At 34.4% G+C, this 24411-nt stretch overlaps 1 protein-coding gene across 3 annotated transcripts in view; it reads left to right on the top strand.

Annotated features, from left to right (window-relative positions):
- The window catches only part of FAR1 (fatty acyl-CoA reductase 1), a 56486-nt gene extending 34800 nt beyond the window's left edge, over positions 1 to 21686 (top strand). For 2 of the 3 annotated variants that reach the window (XM_045194214.3, XM_024558945.4), the window contains exons 5-12: positions 122 to 299; positions 1356 to 1400; positions 1522 to 1640; positions 2553 to 2620; positions 4160 to 4331; positions 9931 to 10060; positions 16502 to 16629; positions 18340 to 21686. In XM_045194214.3, the coding sequence (XP_045050149.1) occupies positions 122 to 299; positions 1356 to 1400; positions 1522 to 1640; positions 2553 to 2620; positions 4160 to 4331; positions 9931 to 10060; positions 16502 to 16629; positions 18340 to 18502 (1003 nt within the window). In that variant the 3' untranslated portion in view covers positions 18503 to 21686. Of the gene's footprint in view, positions 1 to 121; positions 300 to 1355; positions 1401 to 1521; positions 1641 to 2552; positions 2621 to 4159; positions 4332 to 4645; positions 4818 to 9930; positions 10061 to 16501; positions 16630 to 18339 lie in introns of all 3 variants that reach the window. The other variant, XM_045194213.3, reaches the window with a different exon arrangement.
- Positions 21687 to 24411: the final 2725 nt, after the last annotated feature.

Raw genomic sequence — 24411 nt, 5'->3', positions numbered from 1 at the left:
GTAAAAGTTGTTAAATCATTTGAGTCAGAGCAATACATATGTTTGACTATGCAAAGTAAGTGGGGTTTTTTTAATAGTAAAAAGCTGAAAATTTTTTGCATGTAATTTCTTTGTTTACCAGGTGGATGGATGATGGCCTAGTAAATGATATCACGCCCAAATTAATAGGTGACAGACCTAATACATACATATACACAAAAGCATTGGCAGAATATATTGTACAACAAGAAGGAGCAAAGCTAAATGTGGCGATTGTAAGGCCATCAATTGTTGGTGCCAGTTGGAAAGAACCTTTTCCAGTAAGTTGTTAGAAATCTTTTAAATAATTGGAATTGAAAATTTTAAGTCATAACTCCGTATTTAAAGAGTTGGCAGTTGTTTAAGAGCAGATGCTATTAACTGAATATGGTATAAGATGGCAAAGCTGTTTCCATTCATAGACTGAGACACTTTCATTGGTACTTTTATTTCTAATTTAATGCTCTCTGTTTAAGAATGCAGATCAACATTTAAAAAATCTTAATTGAAAGTTGAAGACTATGATGTTGTCTTGATCAATATCATAGTTATGATGTAAATGATATTTTTCATTGTGATTGCCAAGCTTAGTCTTTTCACATTACACCATTTGTTGACTTTTAAAATTATTTGCTGATTAGCTTCCCTTGCAGAAGTGAAGGGAATAGAGATGAGAATATTCAGGATCTTATTTCATTGGCTTTTTACTACCAAAAAGAGGCAAGTCTTCCAAGTTGTAGACTTTCCTGTATAGGTTACAAGCTAAGAAAGGTAGGAGATTTCTATGAGAATTTGCTATAGAAAAGGAAGGCATTGTGGTATTTGTGGATCCCTGGAGTAAGAGGAAACATAGGTATAAACTAACAGATAAATTGATTTAGGAAAAATCTAGGTTTCTATAATGGTAGTAAGTGATAGCATGCCTTGTGTAGCTTTGACAATTCTGTTTCCCTCTGTTTTATTCAGTAATTTGAGGGTAATTTACCATTTCCCCCAATCAGGATACTGCATCAGTAAATCACATAAAAGCAAACCTGAACAGGCTTCATATAGCAAAAATTTCTGACAGGTATAAACTCCTTTTTATAAAATTCTCCTTGTGGAGAGTTAATGGAAGTTTCAAGTAGGTAACCCCTGAAAGTGATTTTATATAGCCACTTGCAATCCCAGGGAAGGAGTGCTTCTATTTGGGATGAGGAGAAATAGTCTGGCTGGAATCTAGTCTAATTCTTAGTTTTTATAAGAAAATTACCAAGTATATATGGGAAATTGTAGATGTCACATAATAAATCTCTAGTTTCATAATATTTATGAACTTTTTTTATTTTTGGTATTAGGGATGGATTGATAACTTCAATGGACCAAGTGGTCTTTTTATTGCGGTAAGTAAACCTTTTGATTTATTTAATATTTTATATATTTTTTCTGTTTTCTGTATATCTTTATGTTATATATGTACTCTGGCTTATATATCTTAAGGTGTTGTTTTTAATTTTAATAAAGGCAGGGAAAGGAATTCTTCGAACAATGCGTGCCTCCAACAATGCCCTTGCAGATCTTGTTCCTGTAGATGTAGTTGTCAACACAAGTCTTGCGGCAGCCTGGTATTCCGGAGTTAATAGGTATATGAGGTGACAATGTCGCTCGTTGAATATATAGTAACTGAGAAGGGAAAATAGACCTATTGACTAATGTTAATCCCTCAGTCCTGTTCCCATGTTAATATGTATAGGCATTATCACTTCCAACTGTAAGAGTTGGCTTATTACAGGCAATAATATCAAGTGGTGCCATCATCAGCAGTAATTAAGAGTTAATATTTATTCTCATGCACTATCTACAGGATAGACAAGTTCATTAGGCAGTGAAAATGAACCCCTACCCCCGATGATTTTTTTAACCCAAACTAAAGTTTGGTATGAACTTGGCATAAAGAGCTAAAAATTTACAGAGAATGACTTACATATATCAAATGTCACACTAGAGCAACTTCAATCAACTCAAGGGCCTCCTTTTAAAAGGGGATAGTAGCATTTACAGGTAACAACCTAAACTTTAAGCTTCTTAGTAACTTTTGTTTTCTAATTAAGAAACTGCCCTTATTTTTGACGTCAGTATTTTTTATATTTTAAAAAAGGAGGAGTATGATTATATGACTATGGTTTCTGTTAAAAGGGAATTTAGTCCATAATATTTTCAGTGGAGCCTCTGAATCTGGGAAGGAGACAAGAAGAGCTGAGAGAATTTGTTGTATTTCTTACATTTAAAAACTGACACTTCTACTCATACAAAAAGAAAAATATGAAAAGAAAAAAGTGTATTTTTTAAATAAGTAATAGTGTTGTTAGGAGAGGGGGAAAGGGTGTAAATTATTTAGATGGCAAAAATTAATCTTTTAAGGATAATTTTAAAAATAATGTAGCAAAGGTACCCATCCTCATTTTTTCCTACTTGAATATCATATATGATTTAGATTGGACAAGTTTGGCCTCTTTTTATGTTTCATCGCTTTGATCTTTTTTTTTTTTTTCCAGACCAAGGAACATCATGGTGTATAATTGCACAACAGGCAGCACTAATCCTTTCCACTGGGGTGAAGTTGGTATGATTTTACCTGTGTTTTTGAATGTTAGAATAAATCTTAAAGAACTTAAAATATTCTCCAAGTTTTTATGTCAGAAGAATCCATGAGACATTAAGACCACTGAGTTACCAATTTATTCTTACTTTAATTGCTATCTTAAGAATGTCTATGGCCCTGGCTGGGTAGCTTAGCTGGTTAGAGCATTGTCCCAATAGGAGTATCTACCCCTACCTACTGCCTTACTCGTGGTACTGTTTTACAAATTTAAAAATATCCTGCTGTACTTGTCTGACCCTTACTATTTTTCTGCTGCCATTTGTAGCAGTCCTTGTAATACCTGTGGCATGGAAGCAGTGCTTTTTCTGTCGTGGGCACTTTCACTGCTGTTGTTGCCTATCTATAGGCAATAGCACTTCCAACTACAAGCGTTGGTATATCACAGGAAATAGCTCGTGGTCCAAAGAGTAATAAATGAAGCAGTTGGCCTGTAGGATACATTTTGCTAGAATATTTTCTATTAATTAATCAATTTAAATTTAAAATTCTTATCAGGTAGTGTGTATGCTGTGTTACTTGCTATAAAATAGGAATAGTATAATTTAAAGCCTACTGAAATTCTTTTTTAAGTTGTTGGTTTATGTTTTCAAATTTAAAGTAAAATATATTATGGCATTGATTTAGCAATAGGTCTTATTTTACCTCTACTTGAACAATTTTTGTTACCATTGTAGATCAACTTTGATGTTAAAGTAAATCTTTTATGTCCTTTATTCTAAGGTTTTTCTGGGATATTTTTATTTCAATTTAAGGATTGACCTTTAGAGTATATAAGGGAAAAAATCTAGGGAGATTTTACTTTTATGATAATAAAAATCTTTTAATAATCTTAAAACACTTTAAATGACAGGGGTTTTTTGTAATCTTTCATTGTGATGTAAATTTCAGCAAAAATTAAGTTGAACATTATTTTTAGTGAATATCTCAAAATATATTTCCATTCAATTATTAATAGATGATTATAGATTTGATTGTGTTGACATTGCATAACCTAAATAAATTACAGCAGAAGTTAATTTGGGTTGTTTTAAGTTGTTGATGTATGTTTATTTGAGCTTCCATAATTTGAGCTTCATAATTAAGTTATGTGTAACTTAATTATTCATAAGCAAAGGATGATGATTTTCCTTTTCTTTTTTAAGTAAGTACAATAATAAGAATCTGGAAAGAGGAACAGAAAGAAAGAAGCTATCATGGGAGGTGAAGTAGAAAGTGACATTGTAAACTGACATAGGTAAAACATTAAAAGGATTTTAAGAGTGAATTTTAGCAAAAATTCATCTAAATAAAATTCGTAAATAGTGGCAGTTCTAAAACCACTTGAGTTCAGCAGTCTAATACCCATATTCTCTTAGCTGCTATAGAGAGTAGAAGAGTTTTTTTTAAATGAGCAAACTCTGACATATTTGGTAAAATATTTTGCTTTGTAAAAACATGATTTTTTTCAAAACTTTATTACATGGTTATTATCAAAGCTGTTGCACAACTTTTCTTCCTCAGAATACCATGTAATTTCCACTTTCAAGAGGAATCCTCTCGAACAGGCCTTCAGACGGCCCAATGTAAATCTAACCTCCAATCACCTTTTATATCATTACTGGATTGCTGTAAGCCATAAGGCCCCAGCATTCCTGTATGATACCTACCTCAGGATGACTGGAAGAAGCCCAAGGTAATGGTGACTAGCTCTGTCTTATCTGTTCCTCTGACTGTTAAACAATCCATGCTTACACTAAAATGCGTATTAACTCTCTATTTGTTTATGCTTATGACAAGGCTTAATGGCCTTTTATGAATGAGAAGACTCTTGAATTTAAGACTTTGTCAGAAAAGCAAAGGTAGTGTTGTGATTCACTCTTAATTTATTCTAAATTTTGGGTGATAAATTACTGTCATGTGCTGAATTCTAGGTCTAACTTTAGGTATTTTTTGAATGACAAATAACAAATAACATTCGATATACTTTGATGCTTATTTTTCCTACAGGATGTTATATAACTCATTTCTTCAAGATGAATCCTTTAAACCAAGTATACAGGCGCCCCAAAATTAACTTTTATTCCAACAACTTATTGCTTCATTATTGGAAGGGTGTCAGACACATAGTACCTGCATTATTGCACGATCTTGCACTCAGGTTGACAGGTCAGGAACCGTGGTAAGAAGAATAGAAATAAATACACTATGTATTGGTAAGGTGGTGGAAGCTTGCTAGAGAGACAGAAATTCGCTAGCATGAGCTTTACCTTTAGAATTACTAACCTCATTAATCACAATCAGGATGCTAGGACATTTCTTAGAAATTGGGGATATTTGAGGATACTAACTGTGGATCTCAGTTTATTGATCCTCCAAAATCCCATGTTAGAAATGTCCAACATCAAGGTTGTCATTGTTATTATAAGCTGAAATTGAGCCCTTATCCTCTGCCCCTTAAAAATATAGGGGTAGTTTTACAGGGGATTATGGGTAAAATGTTTTGCTTTAAGTAGACTGTGTAGTTTTATATGAAAAACATAGGATGCTACTACAAAATTAATTGCTTGAATTATCCCAGTTGCCCATTCAGCTTATAATATGTTACAGTTTTTGACTAATTTCCAAGTTGAAAATACCATATATTTTTTTAAAGTTAACAAATGAAAAACTTTCTATTTTCTTATAGTTGTTACAGCCTTTCTTTTTGCTTTCTTTTATTTTTTACTGAAACTCCATAAACTTAACATAAAGGCCTCCTGTTTTTACCACAGTACAATGAAATGTCTCATAAAATAGTTAGTTTTTAACTACATTGGCATTACAGTGGGCTCTTTAATTGGAGAGTTTGGGATTTGAATATTTATGTATAAAGAAGATGCTGATTCCAGAACTTCCATCAACTGCTCAAAAAATAAAAGTCAGATATCTACCAGTTAATAGTGTATCAGGACCTGAGTTACTTGTAGGGATTTTCTGTTGATTCAGTTGTGCATTATGTTTCTTAACTCTGTATGTGTAATATTGAATGTGAAGGGTGTTAAAGATCTTTAGGTAAAGAAATGCTTAATGTTAAAAAAGATTGCCAATATATGCAGGTTATTTTCAGGTTTTCTAGAATGATGTGAAAAGTACAATATTTGTCCCTAGCAGCATTCTTTGTGGCTAAAAGCAGATGTAAATTTATGAGTGATGGCAGTGCATGTTTTCTTGATATTAATAAAGTTGTTGTAACTTGGAACAGAAAAGTCAAAACTAGATGAAAAAAGGAAAACAGGTTAAATATATCCCAGTGCCTTACAGAAAAAAAGGGAGGGATGCTTAGTAAACTTAAAAAAGGAGTGAGTAACCAAACTTTATTAAATAATTTATATTAGATGTTGCCTCATAACAAATCATTTCAAATTCAGTGGATTAAAACGGCAGCAGTGATTTTATTAGTTCTTTCAATGTATATCCTCTCAACCTGTGTTGGTAACTAAGTAGCCTTCTTAACCTAATTCCTACCCAGAAAAGGCTGGAGTCCCCAGGGCGCAGGGATCAGCTTCTGTAAAGGGCTGTATGGTTTCTGTTGCAACTACTTTGCTCTTAATTGTAGACCTCACCTTGGAGTTACTCAGCTTGACATCCATAGAAAATGTGTGATTGAATCAGCATGACTGTGTTCCAATAAAACTTTATTTACACAAGCAGGTGGATTTGGCCCTAAGGCTCTGGTTTGTTAATCCTTGATCTAGAGGCCTCTCTTCATTTTGTATTGTCCCTGTCCCTTTAAGTGTAAACCTATATGATTCCTTTTAGGAGGCCAGTGCCTTACCCATTAGGCCACTGGGGCTTCTTGATATGATTCCTTTTAAAACTGTGGGTTCCCAGGTATTCATTTTAAAACAGTTTCCATTAGACCAAAGCCATACCCATATAGCTCTTTGAGACATGTCCAGATAAGGGCAGATTACTATGGGATAACACCCTTAGATCTTAGATTGTCTCTTAGATCCTTACACTAGACTGTCAGATTCTGCTTCTTAAATAGCAGGATTTCTGTGAGACATTTCTTTAGGATCTGGAATAAGTCTTTTGTTTGAAAGGTTCAATGAGGTTCTATTTGAAAGAATTCAGAGTCTGGAGACTTTGGCTAGAAATAATTGATAAAGACTCATTAAAGGGTTTTAGGGTTTGCAAACTGGAAACAACTAGGCAATACTGAAAATATTCCAGAGAAGAAAGAAAACTTAAGAGATTTTATAGTAAAAAGTACATTCTTGAGAAGAATTGGTCCTGCAGTCTTAGCCCTAGGATTGGATCAGGGCAGTTCCTTGTCAGATGTTGGTTGGTCTGGAATCTGGAGGATTAGTGTCAGGAGGTCTGGTTATATCTGGTCATATGGATAATGGATGTCAGGTGGATGTCATGGGGTCTGGATATATGAGAGTCCTTTAGGGGGTAATCAGAGGGTTGTCTAGAGGTCTGGTATATATCCATGTATTTACACACAATAAATTGATGGATATCCAGGCATTGACACAGGACTGAAAAAAGTTCCCAGACTAGTTAAAACAGTTAGAATAGTTAGAATAGTGTTGTTTCCTCATGCCTCAACATAGTTGATTTTAGTAATTTAGCAGGTTGACTATAGTGATTCCATTTTATTTTTTCTTTGTTTTCCTCAGGTACTACCTTAGATCTTTTTGAGGTCTTAACCAAAAATCTTACATCTGCATTCTGGATTTGACCTATGCACAGAAGACACTTTTTAAAAGAATTCCCAGCTGGCGTTTTACATTGTTTCTAAATTCCACTTAGAAAAATAGTTCAATTTTTGAAGATCATCTTCATCCTCTTTGAGGAAATCTTGGCTAGATCATCGAGTTAGTGCAGTTTCTATTTTTCATGTTACCACAGGTGACAGTTTTGTTCTTCCAACTCCCTACAATATTTGTGTCAATTTTCTTTAAGGCCTTACCAATAGGTTTATTAAAGCCCTTTAAGACTTCCCCTAAAATTCTTTTCTTGGTCCTTCTAGGTTTCACCAGTAGTCTCCTCAAGAACCTTTTAGATTCTGTCTACCACCTGATCCTAAAGCCAATACTACGTTTTAGATTTTTATTATAGCATCCCCACACTACCAGTACTGAGATCTCTTCCTCTTTATCTGTGCTGCATGGCAAATCACCTCAAACTTAGTATCTTAAAACAACAATCATTTTCTTTATCTCTTATGATTTCTGTGGGTTAGGAATTCTAGAAGGATTTGGCTGTGCGGTCTGTCCCAGAGTCTTTCAAGTGTTTGTATTCAGGTAGGAACTGGAGAAGGTACACTAGAGGGAGGGGAAGAGGAGAAGAAGGGAGCAGCTGGGGTGGCCCAGTGTCTTTTTCTCCTCATGTAGTCTCAGAGCCTCTCCATGTGCTCTCTCCACATGGGCTAGTTTGGGCTTCCTCACGTTACAGCCTCTAGGGGAGCTGGACAGCATACAGGGCTACTGAAGGCTTCAAGGGTGAGTGTTACAGCACGCACGTAAGGCAGAAAGCTCTTTCACTTTTTCTTAACCCTACCCCTGAAAATCACACTGTATCGTTTCTACCTCATTCTATTGGGTATCAGTTACCTTCACTTCGTGGGAAGATAGTCAAACTGATATTATAGGTGAGCATGTAGAATGGGAGATAATATTGCAGCCACCTTTGAAATTAAAATATGCTCCAAATAGGAAGCATCAAATAAACAATCTTATCTGAGGTTTGCCCTGTGTGAGGTTTTCAAGTCAGGAATCATCTTTGACTTCTGGGAGTTTATAGTCTAAAACCAAAAAGAGACATCAAGTTTTTTTATTTAGTCAATTTTATAAATGTTAAATTAAATAACGAAGTTGTATCATTTATATTATTTAATTTGTTCAGATATTTACTGAGCAAGGTACTAGGCTTTATACCTTATATTGGGGCCTTAGTATAATGCCTACTTCTACATTAAACTAATGTCAATCATTCATGGTGTCCATTTTTCTTATTTACTTTATTCTGAGTGTCAGCTGGATAAAAATCTGACTTGCTTTATACCTTGATATAGTTGTAAATTTGTAAGTACAACTCATATGCATCATACGGATTCCTGGGTAATACTCTTTAGGGATGCCGATGCATGATATTACATGTAGAAACAGTATAAATTATTCATTCTAGCAAATAAAGCCTTTTGAGGCCCAATAATTCTTTTCATATTTAATGGAGGTTTTGTTTTGTATTTGCTTTCTTGTATAAACTACAGTTGTTGTTTTTTTAACATAGTCTATATTGCCTCATTTTTCTCAATATTCTGGATTCAGGGTATCTTTCTAAATGTACTGAATGTGTCAAAAGAATTGCTTAGCTAACCATGTTACTATTTTGATTTCCCCCCCCTCATCTCTAATGTTCTGATTGTTCTCCATCTCTGAAGTTCTTGATTTTGGAACTCTGTAAATTATATATAATGCTAATCCATATTGGGGGACTATAAATTGAGGGTTTTAGGTGGAGTATTTCTTCACAAATTATTTTTCTGTTTATCAGAGGCTAGGAATTTCTGGTGTGTGTTTCGTTATCCAAAAATTCCTCCTCTTTACCTACTTATATAGGTAACAATTGTTTGGATGTTACTGCTCAGATTAGCATTATGGTGTCAGTGACTTTACAGTGAGCAATGATATATAAAATGACAAATTGAAAGGTTAAGGCCCTTTGCCCTTTCAAAAAGAAACAAAATAGTATCAGGTGCCTTTATTTCTATAAGGATGAATATTGGGGATTTGGAAAAATGAGTAAATATCTATTTCAGAAAATTTTCAGCATGAGTCATTGATTTCATGACACAACCAGAGTATCAAGAGTCGTATTTGTCAGTGTTAAAGAGAAAGTTACTTAATATATATATATAGATAGAAAGAATGAATATTTCTGTATAATGTAATAATACAATGTTATAAATTCACAGGAAATTTTAGTATAATGTGGTTTAAGAAAATTGATCTTAAAACATTGTATTTCCTTTGAAAATTAATTTCATATATATCAGAAGACCTTTATTGAGGTGGTATTAAATTCATTTACCATTGCTTAAAATTTTTTCTTCTAAATTTTTTTATGAAATATTCTCCCAATTACAGAAATATTCTCATTACCTGTTAGTTTGGTACATTTGTTGAGTTATGTATTATGATTTTACTGTTAATGTTCAGTTTAAAAACTGATCCATGGGTGGTGATGAAGATTATTTTCTAATCTATGCAAAATATGAATCTCATTTTCTTACAATACAGGATGATGAAAACAATAACTCGTCTTCACAGAGCTATGGTGTTTCTCGAATATTTCACAAGTAATTCTTGGGTTTGGAATACTGACAATGTCATTATGTTAATGAATCAACTAAATCCTGAAGATAAAAAGGCAAGTATTTTCTGCTTTATGTTAGTAAATAAGTGGCTTACCAATTAGACAGTCATCCGCAAGCTGAGAAGTAATTGCGTATTTTTCACAACCATTATGCAACAAGAAAGTCATTGATCTTTTTATAGTCTCTCATTAAAAGCTTCAGTCATAATTGGTGGTGAGAAATAAAATTGCTTTACCTTAGAATTTATAAGGTGTAAGTATTTGGCTGTGGCAGAGCTGTTTTTAAAGTATGATTGAAATGTTCATTTTTTCTTATTTATTTTAATGTCAGGTTGAAAGAGAATGTTAGCTTCTTTAGCATTTTCCCCCAAATACTTTGTTTTCTTTGAGTTTTGAGAAAAACCTCTTCTCAGAAATTATTTTTTGTGTACTCTTTTACTTTTTAGCGTTCCACATTTCTCCTGTTAATTTGAAACTTTAACTTTGTGTGTGTTTTCTTTTTGAGGTTACCTTAGATATTTTAATGTGCATACCTAACAAAGTCTAAATTAAGCAATTTCTGTAGCCTCTTCCTCAGTGATATTCAGGACCTTAAAATGTTTTAGCTGTGATTACAGCCTCCATCAGGCTATGTGGTTATACATTAGTTTTCTATTAAATGATTATTTTTGTTCAGTTTTATTTAGATTTAAATATATGGTTACTAATGTCTTAACTGTCAGATGTTCTCTTTCGGATCATTTTCTTTCTGCCTTAAGAATATACCCAGAGTAGCACTGGCTGGTGTAGCTCAGTGGATTGAGCACAGGCCTGCAAACCAAAGGGTGGCCGGTTCATTTCGCAGTCAGGGCACATGCCTAGGTTGTGGACCAGGTCTCCAGTGGGGGGCACCTGAGAAGCAACCACACAATGATCTTTCTCCCTCTCTCTTTCCCTTCCCCTCTCTGTAAAAATAAAAAAATAAAATCTTAAAAAAAGAAAAAATATACCCAGAGTAACAGAATATGATTTAGCAGGGTGTCTGTTAATAGTGAACTCTAGGTTTTTGATTGTATGACATGTTTATTTTACCCTTGTTTTTGTAACATGATTTAAGCATTAAAGGCAGTTTTCTTTTCATATTCTGTCTTATGTTGTTGCTATTGAAAAGTTAGTCTAAATTGCTGCCGCCTTTCTGGTGATCTGTCAAACCTAGTTCTTTCTGAAAAGATTTTCTCCGTGCTTAATGTTCTGCAGTTTTACTATGAATGTGGGTATAATTTTTAAAAATTTATCTTATTTTGCAACCATAAAAGACACATGGACAAAATCAAGGGGGGGTGGAATCAGGAGGGAGGTGGGGATGGCAGCGGTGGGGGGAAATGCAGGCAACTGCACTTGAACAACACTAAAATAAAAACAAAATAAAAAGACTGTTAAAAATTTTTTATCTTGTTTTGGTTGGTCTTCCTAGATCTGAAGTTTGATGTTTTTTAGCAATTCAGGAAAATACTTAACTATTGTTTCTTATCTTATGAAATTTTAGGGTATGTTAGATCATTCCTCTGGGTCTTATAACTTTAATTTCATGTTTTGTATCTTTTTGTTTCTGGCCTGAAATCTAGATTATTTATTAAAGTTCCGTGCCAGTCTGTCAGCTGTGTGTAAACCACCCAATTGAATTTTTAGTTTCAGTTACTTTTATTTTTAGAAGTTCAGTTTATATTTTAAATCTTAGATATTTCTTAAATATCTTTAGAACTTTTTCCTTGAAACATCTTAAACATTGTTTTAAATTGGATTTCAGATCATTCAAACTTCCACATGCAGTACAGTCTCTTATCTGCTCTCTGTTTAAGCCTGGTCTTACTCATGGCACCTTATTTCTTTGTTTTTTTTATTGGTGTTTGACTGTAAACTCATATTCCTTAGAGATTTTTATGGGAATTTTTTGAGGCCTACATTGAAATTGCAGTTTTCCAATAAGGATTTACCTTTGCTTCCACCAATAGCCTAGTGACTAATAGCATTAACAAGCTAGGTAGTATTAACAAGCCAAGATGATTTTAAAATATCTATTAGATTTTTAGCATAACTCAGGTAAATACAGGCCTTAAATAGACTCTAGGGCTGGCTTATGATTACAGTTTTTCAAAGGAGATTTTTAAAAAAATCTTTTCAATACCAGTTGCCTTTCTCTTCCCACTTAAAATTTTTAAAAATAATGTCTTATTTAACTCAGTATATCCATAACATATATAATTTGAGCAGAAATTTAAAAGTTACTTAAAATTTTAAAAATTATTTAAAGGATATTTGACTTTGTAGTTTTCACACTGAACCTTCGAAAGTCAGTGTGCATTTTACACTTCACAGCAATGTCAGTTCGGGGCTAGCCACATTTCAAGTGTCCACGAGGTGATGTGGCTTCTTGTGGCTAATGTATTGGATAGTGCAGATAACCATTCTACTGGTTACTGGTTCTGCATAGCAGAAGTCCTCAAGTGTACTGTTCCTCTGCCCACTTCTGTGTGTGGTGGGTTTATTTCCTTTTTACCTTGCTCTGAGCATATAACTTTCTGGATTCTTACCTTTTTGCATGAATGTTCAATATGACTCCTTAACTTATGGGGCCGTAGGCTTTATAACCAGTCTTCTTCCCTACCTGCAGCCTTCAAAGCAGAAGGTCTAAGTTAACAGGGTCCTGCAGATCATTTCAGGTTGGAAGATTTATGGCTTCTGCTGATTCCATACTTTCCTCCACCACCCCTTTGCCCTCCCATCCTGCATTTTAGTGCATAATATATACTGCTCCAATGGATGATTAGAAAATTAATACCTAAAGGTGAAGGAATAGACATTACCTGCAGAAAAGATTCTCCTCATAACCCCTCCAGTCATCACCTCGTCTCTCCTAATCTGTCTTGAATTCTAATACTGTTTAACCTATTTTTGACTTTACACAAACGATATACAGTATTTTTAAAAAGTCTTTTGTTGATAGACATTTGAGTTATTTTCAGTTTTTGGTTATTGTGGGTAATTCTTCTGTGAACTATATGCACGCATTTGTGTAGGATATATATCTAGGAATGGAATAGATGAATCAAAGGGTATTTGTATATTCAATTTAGTAGATAACACCAGTTTTCAAAAGCGGTTGTGTTAGTTTACCTTCCAAGTGGCAGTATACGAGACTTCCTGTTAATCTACATCCTCCCCAACATTTGGCACTTTAATTTTTAATTTTAGCCACTTTAGTGGTCTGTCATGGTATCTCAGTGCATTTCATTGAGATATAATGCATTTCATTATATGAAAAGGTTGTATAGAAATGGCCAAAATGTCACTAATCCTATTGAAAAAGGGGTAGAGAAATGAACAGTTTACAGAAAAATAATTTGTAAATGATTCTTAACCATGTGAAAAGATATCAACATCTCTCGTAAAAAGGGAAATACAGATTAAAACTAGATGAGATATTTACTACTTAGCAGATTTGCAAAAAATGCAAACTGTCAGCATACTCTGGAGGGGTCTTGGGCAAATGGGCATTTGCATACAGTGCTGTTAAAAATGTATATCTTTCCCCATTTTTTTATTTGCAACTTTTCTGCATTCTTATCTTTCAATTATTCCTCTTATAAATAGCATATGGATTTTTTCATTCTCACAATTTTTGACCCTTAATTGGAGGATTTAATCCATAATATAATTCCTGATAATTTGGGGTTTAAAATCTGACTCAGTGCTTTCTATTGATCCCTCCTGTTTTAAGTTCTCTTTTGCTTTCTTTGGTTATTTTTACAGTTTCATATTTTCCCATCTGTATTAGTTATATAGAAATATATTCTTTTTCTGTTTTAGTAGCTTATTCTAGAGATTACACCATCTCTTCTTAATTTATCGGCATCAAGTATAATATTGATAATTCCACCTTGTCCCGGAAAATACAAGGACTAACAACTATCTGCTATTGTTTTTACATATTTAATTCTGTATGTGTTATATGCCTCAGAACCATTATTCTCATTGCAGTCTATGCAATAAGTATTCATATAGACTTACCTGCATAATTGTCATTTTATTCTTTTTTGCCCTCTCCATCTCAGACTTCAATCTGGAGTCATTTTCATTATGCCTAAAGAATGCCCTTTAGCATAATTTCTCTAGTGTGGGTCTTCCACTGATGTCAGATCGTCTCAGTTTTTATTCTTCTGGAAACATCATTACTCTTCAAAGATACTTGTGCTGGTGTAGAATTCTATGTCAGCAGGTTTCTTGGAGTACTTGGAAGACATCTTGTAGTCTTTGGCTTCCCATTGCTTTTTTTGAGCAGTCAACTGTTAGTTGTTCCTCTGGAGGTAATTTATATGGTATTTTTCTGATGACTTTCAAACTTTAAAAAATATATATATTTTATTGATTATGCTATTACAGTTGTCCCATTTTTTTCTCCCCTTTATTCCCCTTCGTGCTGCACACCCCCTTCCACCATCATTCCCCCAACTTACTTCATGTTCATGGGTCATACATGTAAGTTTTTTGGCTTCTCCATTTCCCATACTATTCTTAGAAACCCCCTGTCTATTTGGTACCTACCATTTATGCTTCTATTCCCTCTACCTTTTCCCCCATTCTCTCCTCTCTCCCTTTCTGCTGATAACCCTCCATGCGATCTCCATTCCTGTGACTCTGTTCCTATTCTAGTTGTTTGCTTAGTTTGTTTTAGTTTTTGTTTTTTTAGGTTTGGTTGTTGATAGTTGTGAGTTTGTTGACATTTTACTATTCATATTTTTGATCTTCTTTTTCTTAGATAAGTCCCTTTAACATTTCATATAATAAGGGCTTGGTGATGATGAACTCCTTTAGCTTTACCTTGTCTGGGAAGCACTTTATCTGCCTTTCCATTCTAAATGATAGCTTTGCTGGATACATGGTAAAGGGCAGAGCCTTAGATATTCTCCAAGGCAGGGCAACCCTTGTCACTGTGTTGTGGCACTGTATGTGGGGGAGGGGTCTGAGAGGGAACAATGCTCAGCTGTCAGTGGGCTTTCCGTCACTTCCTCTGCTACCCACAAGCAAATTGGGCCCTTCTGGTGTTGATCCCCGGGTGGGTGGGTTTGTGTACATTCTAGGACCCTGTGGGTCTCTCTAATGAACTCTCCTATGAAGCTGGGAGTTTCTCCAGCTGCCCAACCCACACAGATTTTTTGGTCAGAGGTTTTGAGGCTTTATTTCCTCATGCTGGAACCCCGGGTTGCATGCTCTGTCTGGCTCCTCAGTTGTTCCTTCAGTTTTATCCATACCCAAATGTGGGACTGCCCAGTCCTCAAGCCGCAGCCTTGCCTGGTCCTCTGGCTGCCACCTTGCCTCGAGTCCTCTCCACCCCTGCTGCCTGTCTCTGTCCCTCCTACCAGTCTGGATGAAGTTTCTTCTTCAACTCTTTGGTTGTCAGACTTCCATACAGTTTGATTTTTTGGCAGTTCTGGTTATTTTTTGTTTTGGTTGTGTGAGGAGGCAAAGTGTATCTACCTATGCCTCCATCTTGGCTGGAAGTCCTCTAAAATTTTTCTCTGACTTTCAACAGTTTTACTCTGATATGCCTAGGTGTGTGCGTATGTGTGTGTGCATATAGTATATGTGAGTTTTGAATCTGTGCCTTGATGTCTCATTATTTTTGGAAAATTTCCAGCCAGTCTTCTCAGATACTGCTTTTGTTGCATTCTTTTTCACTCTTCTGTGGGGATCCAGTCATACATATGTATGTCCTCCTCCTATGTTCTATCTTAAGTCTCCATTTTAAGGTGAGATACTACTTTAATGATTGATTTATGGCAGCTTTTTGGTGGGGGGTTGTCTAGAACTTACTGTGTTTAAGTGAGTGATGGTATATAGTGAGTAATCTTTATCCAAATGTATGAAGGAACACTGAGTAGTGCATGACCCTCTTATTTTGTCACGAAATAGCATTTTTTAAGGCTTTTTATTTATAGATATTTCTCTCCTTTTCAGCAGATGGCCTAATTACTGTTGTCTAAACTTCTAAACCAGCTTTGTAACATTCTTTCTCTTGATGTCAGTACTATTCTCTAGGAAAATTAATCTATCAGGTACACACGATGTTCAAGAAGAGAGGAGATACTGCAGACAAATCAGAAATAAGTGCATTAATACATGTATAAAGTAATCAGGAACACAGATCTATTTGGATAATGGGACTTTATCTTTTGTATTTTGTTTTTTCTTGGATGGTGCAGGCTTCTTTTCCCTCACACTTCATGTACTCTTTAAGTGCTAACATGAGTTTTCAGATTATCTTCTCAGATGTTTCTGTGTTTAATGGAAGGTGTGGAATAGGAGTAACTTTTTTGTGAATAGCGGTAAGATTTTAAAAGTTAATATGGTAAACATTTTGTAATCATGTCCTTTGGAATTAGCCTTTAGTAAAAACATGAATTTTTGACTAGTGTTAAAAATTTAAGAAAGTAACCAATAATTTTTTTGTTTATGTAGACCTTTAATATTGATGTACGGCAGTTACATTGGGCAGAGTACATAGAGAACTACTGCATGGGAACTAAGAAATATGTTTTGAATGAAGAAATGTCTGGCCTCCCTGCAGCTAGAAAACATCTGAACAAGTAAGTTTTACATGGATTTGATTTCCTCTTTTCTTCCCTATGAAATAGTAGAGTTTTTTTGTAAGCTGCTCTAGTGAATGAAAGATACTGCTAATAATCTATTGCATTTGGGAAAAGTGCTTCCCTTTGGACTAGAACTTTGGTAGTATTGATTTAGCGTAATATTGTTGTAACTTGATATCTTCATCAACTTACTCTTCTTAGCACAATGTGCAGGTATAATTCAGTTTTAAAAATCACCATTATCTTCTGTTATATTGCTCCTGAAGAAGTAAACACATTAGGAGAAAATAAAAATATTTTTTAAACTAAAAGTAGTTCATTTATTTAAAGTCTTTTTTACCCTATCCAATATATCTTTGAAAGGAAAAGAGATATAATAATACATCATTCGATACAGAGTTTTTCTTTGTTTATAAGAGTTATAATTATTCCTCTTAGTATCTTATAAAAGTAAAACATGTAAATTGTTTTTAAAAAACCCACACAGAAAATAGAAGAGGCAAAATCACTGTTAATCCATCATTCAGAAATGCCGTTAAAATTTTAATGCTAATCTATTTTATTTGTAGTTTAGTTAATACAGTTTTTATGGCAGTTTTCAAGACTTTCACATTAATCTTCTTGTGCCTCCAACTCTATGAGGTTTTGTAGGACAGTTAGGTATATAGGTGAGGAGGAACTGAGGTTTAGGGAAGTTGTGTTTGCCTAGGTCATATTGTATTAAGTGGCATAACAAACCAGAACAGTGACCTTTGACATGTAATTCAAAACTCTTTTGTCTGTACCAATTGTTCATATATTGTAGTCCTATCTTACAGTGCCTATTGAAGTTAATGGACTGTGTGTAACATTACTGCATATCTGAAGGTTTGCATTCTTTTCTAACACTTTAAAAATCATAAAGTGTTTTGAAACACGAGTGAGATAAATAAAGCACATGTTACTTAGAGAATGGAGATGTTGTCCTATATAGAGCTAGTGCCATGCTTCATTCATGAATGTGTTCTTGTCCAGTTGGTCTTTGATCATGTAACTATCAGCTATAATAGGAGGAGTAAGTTCACTTGTTTGACAGTTTGTACGCAGCTAAAGATGTCACAGAAAATGTTTATTTTGTCTGTAGGATGATGTACATAATGAACAAACCTTTTTAGGAAGGAAAAAACTCCAAATATGTAAGGGACATTTGTGTTTTACCTACAGTGTGCTCTCTGCCTAGCACAGTACTGGGCACATGAATGGATGTTCAGTACCTGCTGAATGAACAAATTTGCATCTCAAATATACTGTTATAAAAAAGGTCTGTGTGAGCCCTGGCCAACTAGCTCAGTTGGTTAGAGCATTGTCCTGTTGCCTCAAGTTTGCAGGTTCGATCCCTGGTCAGGGCACATACAAGAATCAACCAATAAATGCATAAACAAGTGGGGCAGTAAGTCGATGTTTCTTTAAAAAAAAAAAAAAAAAAAAGCTCTGTGTAATTCATTGTTAATAGGGGAAATACATTGTTTAATGGACTGCAGTCCAGAGTATGAGCAGTCAGGTATGACTTTTGCTAACTTTATAACTTAAAGATTTATAGTTTTAAAATAAATTTCAAATTAATTTGGATTTGAACTTTATGTTACAAGTGGAGCATTAATTATGTGCCATTTAACAATATTTTATTCTAGGAAACATTGCCTAATACATCTCTCGATTTGCTTTCAGGTTGAGGAACATACGTTATGGTTTCAATACTATCCTTGTGATCCTAATCTGGCGCATTTTTATTGCAAGATCACAGATGGCAAGAAACATCTGGTACTTTGTGGTTAGTCTGTGTTACAAGTTTCTGTCGTACTTCCGAGCATCCAGCACTATGAGATACTGAAGAAAAGAATTTAGCATTAGAACATCTATGCATATATGGTGGTCTAAATGCACAAAATGTAAAATGTACTCAAGTCATCTCACCTTTTGTCAAGACATTAAACCATCTTAGAATGTGGAGTAAATTATAGTACATTTTATGTAACATTTTAATGTTTATGCTCATAAAAATCTAGTGAACACACTGTGGTATGCCAGCTCAGATCTGCAATAGCCACCAAAAACCATGACCTAATATTTTGATCCCTTGGGAAAAGGGGTGGGGTGAGGGTAGGAGTGGGGATGTGGGAACACTGACCAGTATAACTGTGCAATTCTGGAACACATTAATTAAAATATGCCTTAACATATAGTGAATTTCTAATTTTAATAATTAGTGCAATGGAAAGCATTTATTTGGAGAGGAATACTAGCTAAGTTGGTAGGTATTTGATTCTTCAGTGTTTAATTTTTTTTTTCATCAGTTGAAATTTTGTTAAAATTATAGCCAAGTTATTTTCACATCATCCTGTAAGTTACTGAGTGGTCTCAGACATGAAAGACATGTTATCATTTTTCTTTCTGTGATTAAAGGTCTGATGCATATCATTTTTCTATAAGCAATCAGTTGCTTTCATAATCAGAAGGCTATATATTATTCTAAAGATCCTGCTGGATCTAAATGGGTTTGAAAATCCGTAACAAGATATGCTATGTGGTTTTTGAAGGAAAATGAAAATGAATTAAATAAGACTATTAGCATCCAAAAGTAAGAATACATTTTTCTTGTCAACGTTTTAACCAAATAGAAATCAGTCCTGTGTGAGATGCCATTCGTGTTTTGAAGCTGGAGGATTTCTTGAGTGTTGGGGAGGGATTCACCATACTTGTACTCTCCTCCCTTTATAAATTTTATTAATTAATAAGACTTTAAAAAGGCTTATGCTGTCTTTCCAATGAAAACTGAAAGTGCATTATTACGGAAGACTATATTTGCAGATAGATATAGCATTAAGAAAATGTTCTCACGTGTGTAAACACATACTAACTTTTGACCTGGAGAGCTGAATTCATTCAAGAAAAATAAAATGCATAAAATAATATGTATAAAATTAAATAAAGGATTTTATTTACATACCACATAAAGTAGCAAGCTGTTGAATTAGTTTGAAGATAATCATTTATTTTTTCTGCATGTGGTTTTAGCTTTAAAAGAGATGCATTATAGAAACAAGTAATAGCAAGAAAATTAATGTATATTTTAATGATACATTATGATTCCCTTTAAACCTTAATAGTAGTTAACTCTCCTTACTATCTTAACATATAGTTGGTTTAACAGATTGATCAGTATAACATGTTTTAATTTAGCTGATCAAGTTCTATATTTAAATCATCAACAGTATATCTTGAATGTGTTTAATGAGGTCAGCTCACAATACAAAAAGTTATATAGAACTTTACATCTTAATTTTCTTTGTCAATTTAAATGCAGCATATAAGAAATTTATTTTGTTATTGTGAAAAAACTAAGCGTAAAGGAAATCACCTTCTTCCATGCAAGTGTATATTCTTAAAAAATGCTTCCATGTTGAAGCCAGCTTTTCTGTAGTAAAACTTCTAAGCATTATTTTAAAAGAAGTATGTATATATGTGTACACACACACACATACAAATTCTTTGGAATGGCACTGAAGTCTCTGGTCTAGGACCATACTTTGTATAAGGTGTGAGAGACCGTGACAGTGTCTAAAGACAGAATAAATGATGATGCCTTTGATTTAAAGTGGCCCACATATGGATGCTCTGTACATTGAGTGCTCCCTCTCCCCAAATACGTTTCCATAATGTGTTGAATACATGCTCACAGTTGTATGATTTTTATAATCCTGCCAAATATACTGAGAATCAGATGAATTGTCTTTATATCTTGAAAAAAATCAGGTGCAACTTCGACAGGCATGTGAAATAATACATTTGGGGTGTATGTCTTTTGAACTGTATCCTGGTTCTTGCAATCTAACTTAAATGCTATCTGGGAGGGTGCTGAGGCCACTGCATTAATTTTGTGTGTGTGTTTAATAGAATTAGTTTCCAAAGAAAGCTAATGAATAATTAACGTGCCATTCCAGAAGTTGAAGTTCTAAAATTAGTATAAAGCACACATAGATTGTTAATCCCCACTAACTAGACTTTAAGCTTAACTCAAATTTTAAAAGATTTTGGGAATCATTTATGATTGTCATTTGCCAGAAATGGTTTTTAGTTCAATTTGATTATAATTTCTACACATACTCAATTTTTAACAAGAGAGCCTATTAAATTACATAAATTCAACATTTCATATAACTTATTTGATAAAGCTGTGTTGTAAAACATTTGTTTTTTTCCCCCATTCACTTTGAGTCTTATAATTCTGTCACATGCATTTGTCAGTTGTGACTGTATTTAAATTTGACTTGGCAACATTAATATGTCCTTAAACTCAGCACAAAGAAGCATGGCAATGCATTCTTTGACTTAAGGATGGCTTAAATGAACACTTTCTGAATCTGTATAATAAAGCTTGGAAGCATGGAGGGAAAAATCTTATTTCTCCTCCCTCCCCCACTCCTTTTTTTGTGTTTGTCTATAGGAACTAGTTCAGGGCATTTTTTGCTTTTTGTTTTAAATGTAAATTGATTCTATAAGAAGTAAATAGTAGCATTATTGGGTGCCTTTGTTTGTAAACCAAAAGTAATAAATGAATCCCTATATTTTCATTATAGTACTTGTTGTATTTTTACAATAACTATCCTGAAAATTACCAATGAGATAATGTGGTTAGGATTATAGGAAGCAGTCCTCACTTACAGTTTTTACCTCTTTTCAGGTGCACTCATTACTTCTTGTATCCTAATTTCATTTAATCCTAAATTTCTTACATAGAATTTTAGGGGAAACAGACAGTATGAATACTTTTTGTTAAAGTATTATTTTTATGTATTTGCTGAGATGAGATTGCCAGGGTGTCATTAGGCTCCAGCTACTCTCCTCCACATTGAATATCACTTTAATTTTTAGATACACTTAATAGCATTTTATTTACTGAGTAAGTATAAGGATCATTCATTAGGAATAGAGATTGACTATATAAAAGGAGAAGACATCAGGCTGAGGTTCAGGTGAGTGTAAATGGCCAGCTTGCTCTTCTGGGCTGACTCCAAGCCCTGACTTAAAACCAGTAGCACTGACTTGCTCTATTTTGAGAAAAACTCTTAACTTTTTTCATGGGAGACTAGAGACAGAAATGTGTGCTGCATAATTTGATATAGAAATGGGTTGATTAAATTAATAGTCTGATAAAAGAAATATGAAATATTTTCTTATTGAATTAATATTTTTATCTTCAAGTATTTTCTAGTCTTAGAATGAATTTGTCTTTTTAAAAAAAAATACATCTCTGCTATCCTTAAGATTCTTAAACAAATCATCTTTGTCAATTGAGCATAGTTGTGCAAAATTGTTAACTAATTTCTTTGGTTTTTCTTAATTAAAGAAAAATTTGAGTAACATTAGTTAAGTTTGACGTGCTCCTTTGCAAGTTGATGGCTCTCAAATAAATTATTTAGAAAAACATAAAGTGGTAAGTATGAGTTTAGTATGTTTACTGTAGGCTTGAACTCAAATGAATAAATCTATAAGTGTTTTCTCCTCTTTTTTGTCATAGATCACAGACAATACCTGTAATTTTATAGAAGAGAAGAGAGGGATGGAGATTCCCCTCCCCCTCCCTTCCCTCCCCTTCCCTTCCCTCTCCTCCCTTCCCCTCCTCCCCCTTTCTTCTCATAAATCTTTGGAGAGCTTACCTTCAGTTTTTGTGAGCAAGGTGTGATTAGAAAATGTTAGGTTTGAATTAAATAAAAATGCTAGTATTTGATAGTCTTTGACCTATACAGATAATTCCATATAACTCAACCTAGTATTAAAGTTGCTTTTTTTGTTTTTTATTTTTTGTCCTCATGTGAGGACATTTTTTTCATTGCTTTTAGAGGGGAAGTGGGGAGGGAGAGAAACTTCGATGTGAGTGAGAAACATCAATTGGGTGCCTTCTCCTATGGGCCCTGATAGGGATCAAAACCACAAGCTTGGTATGTGCCCTGACTGGGAATCGAACCTACGACCTTTCGGGTCATGCTCCAACCAACTGAGCCACACCAGCTAGGGCTAGAGCAGCTTTTTTAGCTTTATTTTTGAACAACACATGAACTTAAACATGCAGATGAATGTACTTTTATTTAAAATAGTTGTCCCAGGAGATTGTGTATTTATTTCATCAATATTTAATTGTTTGACATTTAATACCTAATTTTCTGCTGTATGTTACATCTTTCACAGATTTCTGCTACTTCTCCCCACATGGTTGTGGGTTTCTTGCGAGGAAAACCAGTCTTGTACTTTGTACACTGTAGAAATAACATTAACAAACGTTTTGTTTAGCACTTACATGCCAGGCACCACCTAAGCATTTTATGTGCATTCACTCATTCAGGCCTTACAGCAGTCCTTTGAGGAGGGCACTTCTATTACCCAAGTTTAATAGGTTGGTAACTGGCAAATGATATAACTTACCCCATGTTACAGTGGCAGAATCAAGATTCGAACTCAGCCTAGCTCCAAAGCTACGCTTGTCCACCACACTGTACTGCTTTTCACTTAGGAACACAGTTGTTTCTGGACTATTCAAAGTAGTTCTCTGAAATGTGCTAAAATGTCTTTATTTGGCTCTTTCATTTCTAAAATCCAGCATTCATCCATTCAGCAAATAGCACCTGTTATGGGTCAGGCACTATGTTTTATACTGCAGTGATCTGTTTGTTTGTATCACTCACCACACTAAGCTTCTCAGTGGTCCAGAACTGAATATGAAACTGGCTACCTGCTAGGATTTTATGACTTAATGTAGGTAAGGAAATACAATTTTAATAAAACATTTTTAAAAACCGAAATACCAAAAGCAGAGAGGACTGATTTACTGGTTAGTGTTTCAGGGAAGAGCTCATACCAACATGACACTTGAGTTGTGGTTTTGTCTGATTGGGAGAAGTGATGGGATAGGGAAGTGTTCCAGCCACAGAGGACGTGTGAAGGCTGAGAAGTGTGAGGAGCAGCGAGGAAGGAAAGTTGTTGGTGCTAAAAGCTGAAATGACTAAGGAATGAGGTTTGGGGGGCAGTTGGGCCTTTGCATGCTCATAATGCACTATAGGCTGTGGAATGACTTGTCAAAAATTAAAAGTGCCTCCAATTCCTATTAAGTTTGAGTAGATTTTGAACTTGAAATGACCTGATCTCTTACATTTTTTTCCTAAATGAACTGAATTTAAGGGAAAAATGTCATACAGTAATGTGTATAGGAAATACTTTCTAATATCTCAGTTGGCTTTCCTTTTATATATAGCCAGGTAATTCAGCAAGTAAAAGTTGCTACCAGAGAAAGAATATTGGGGGGTGGGGTGGGGCAGAGCCTTACCTGAAATATAAATAATTAATGTTAAAAAGTAATCAGGAAGAAATTGTCAAACATGCTTATTTAAATTAGATGAGTTCTCGGGGGAGCTCACATTCTTTGGAGTCTTGCTAGAGTTTTCAAAGAATCAGGTCATAAATCAATTAAGTCCTGTTTCTCCCTGGATGATGCGTATCCCTGGGCAAAGCAACCTGCAGAGTTCATTTCTGCTAACCTCCAAACTAGAGCCTTCCATGTCTGGCCTATGATCAAAATTAACTAGGTAACTTTGAACACAGAGGTTCCCAGGACCCAACCCCAGAGTCTCCGATGAGTTAAGATTTAAGGAGAAGACTGGGGATCAGAATTTTGAAAATTCTCTCCCCAGTGATTCTAATTATGATCGAGGTTTTCTTTTCCTTCCCCTAAGCCAGCAGTATGCAGCG

The sequence above is a fragment of the Desmodus rotundus genome, chromosome 5, assembly GCF_022682495.2.
Source record: "Desmodus rotundus isolate HL8 chromosome 5, HLdesRot8A.1, whole genome shotgun sequence".
Lineage (NCBI taxonomy): Eukaryota > Metazoa > Chordata > Mammalia > Chiroptera > Phyllostomidae > Desmodus > Desmodus rotundus.
Note: the sequence above shows the minus strand (reverse complement) of the source record. Positions and strands in the feature narration are given on the sequence as shown.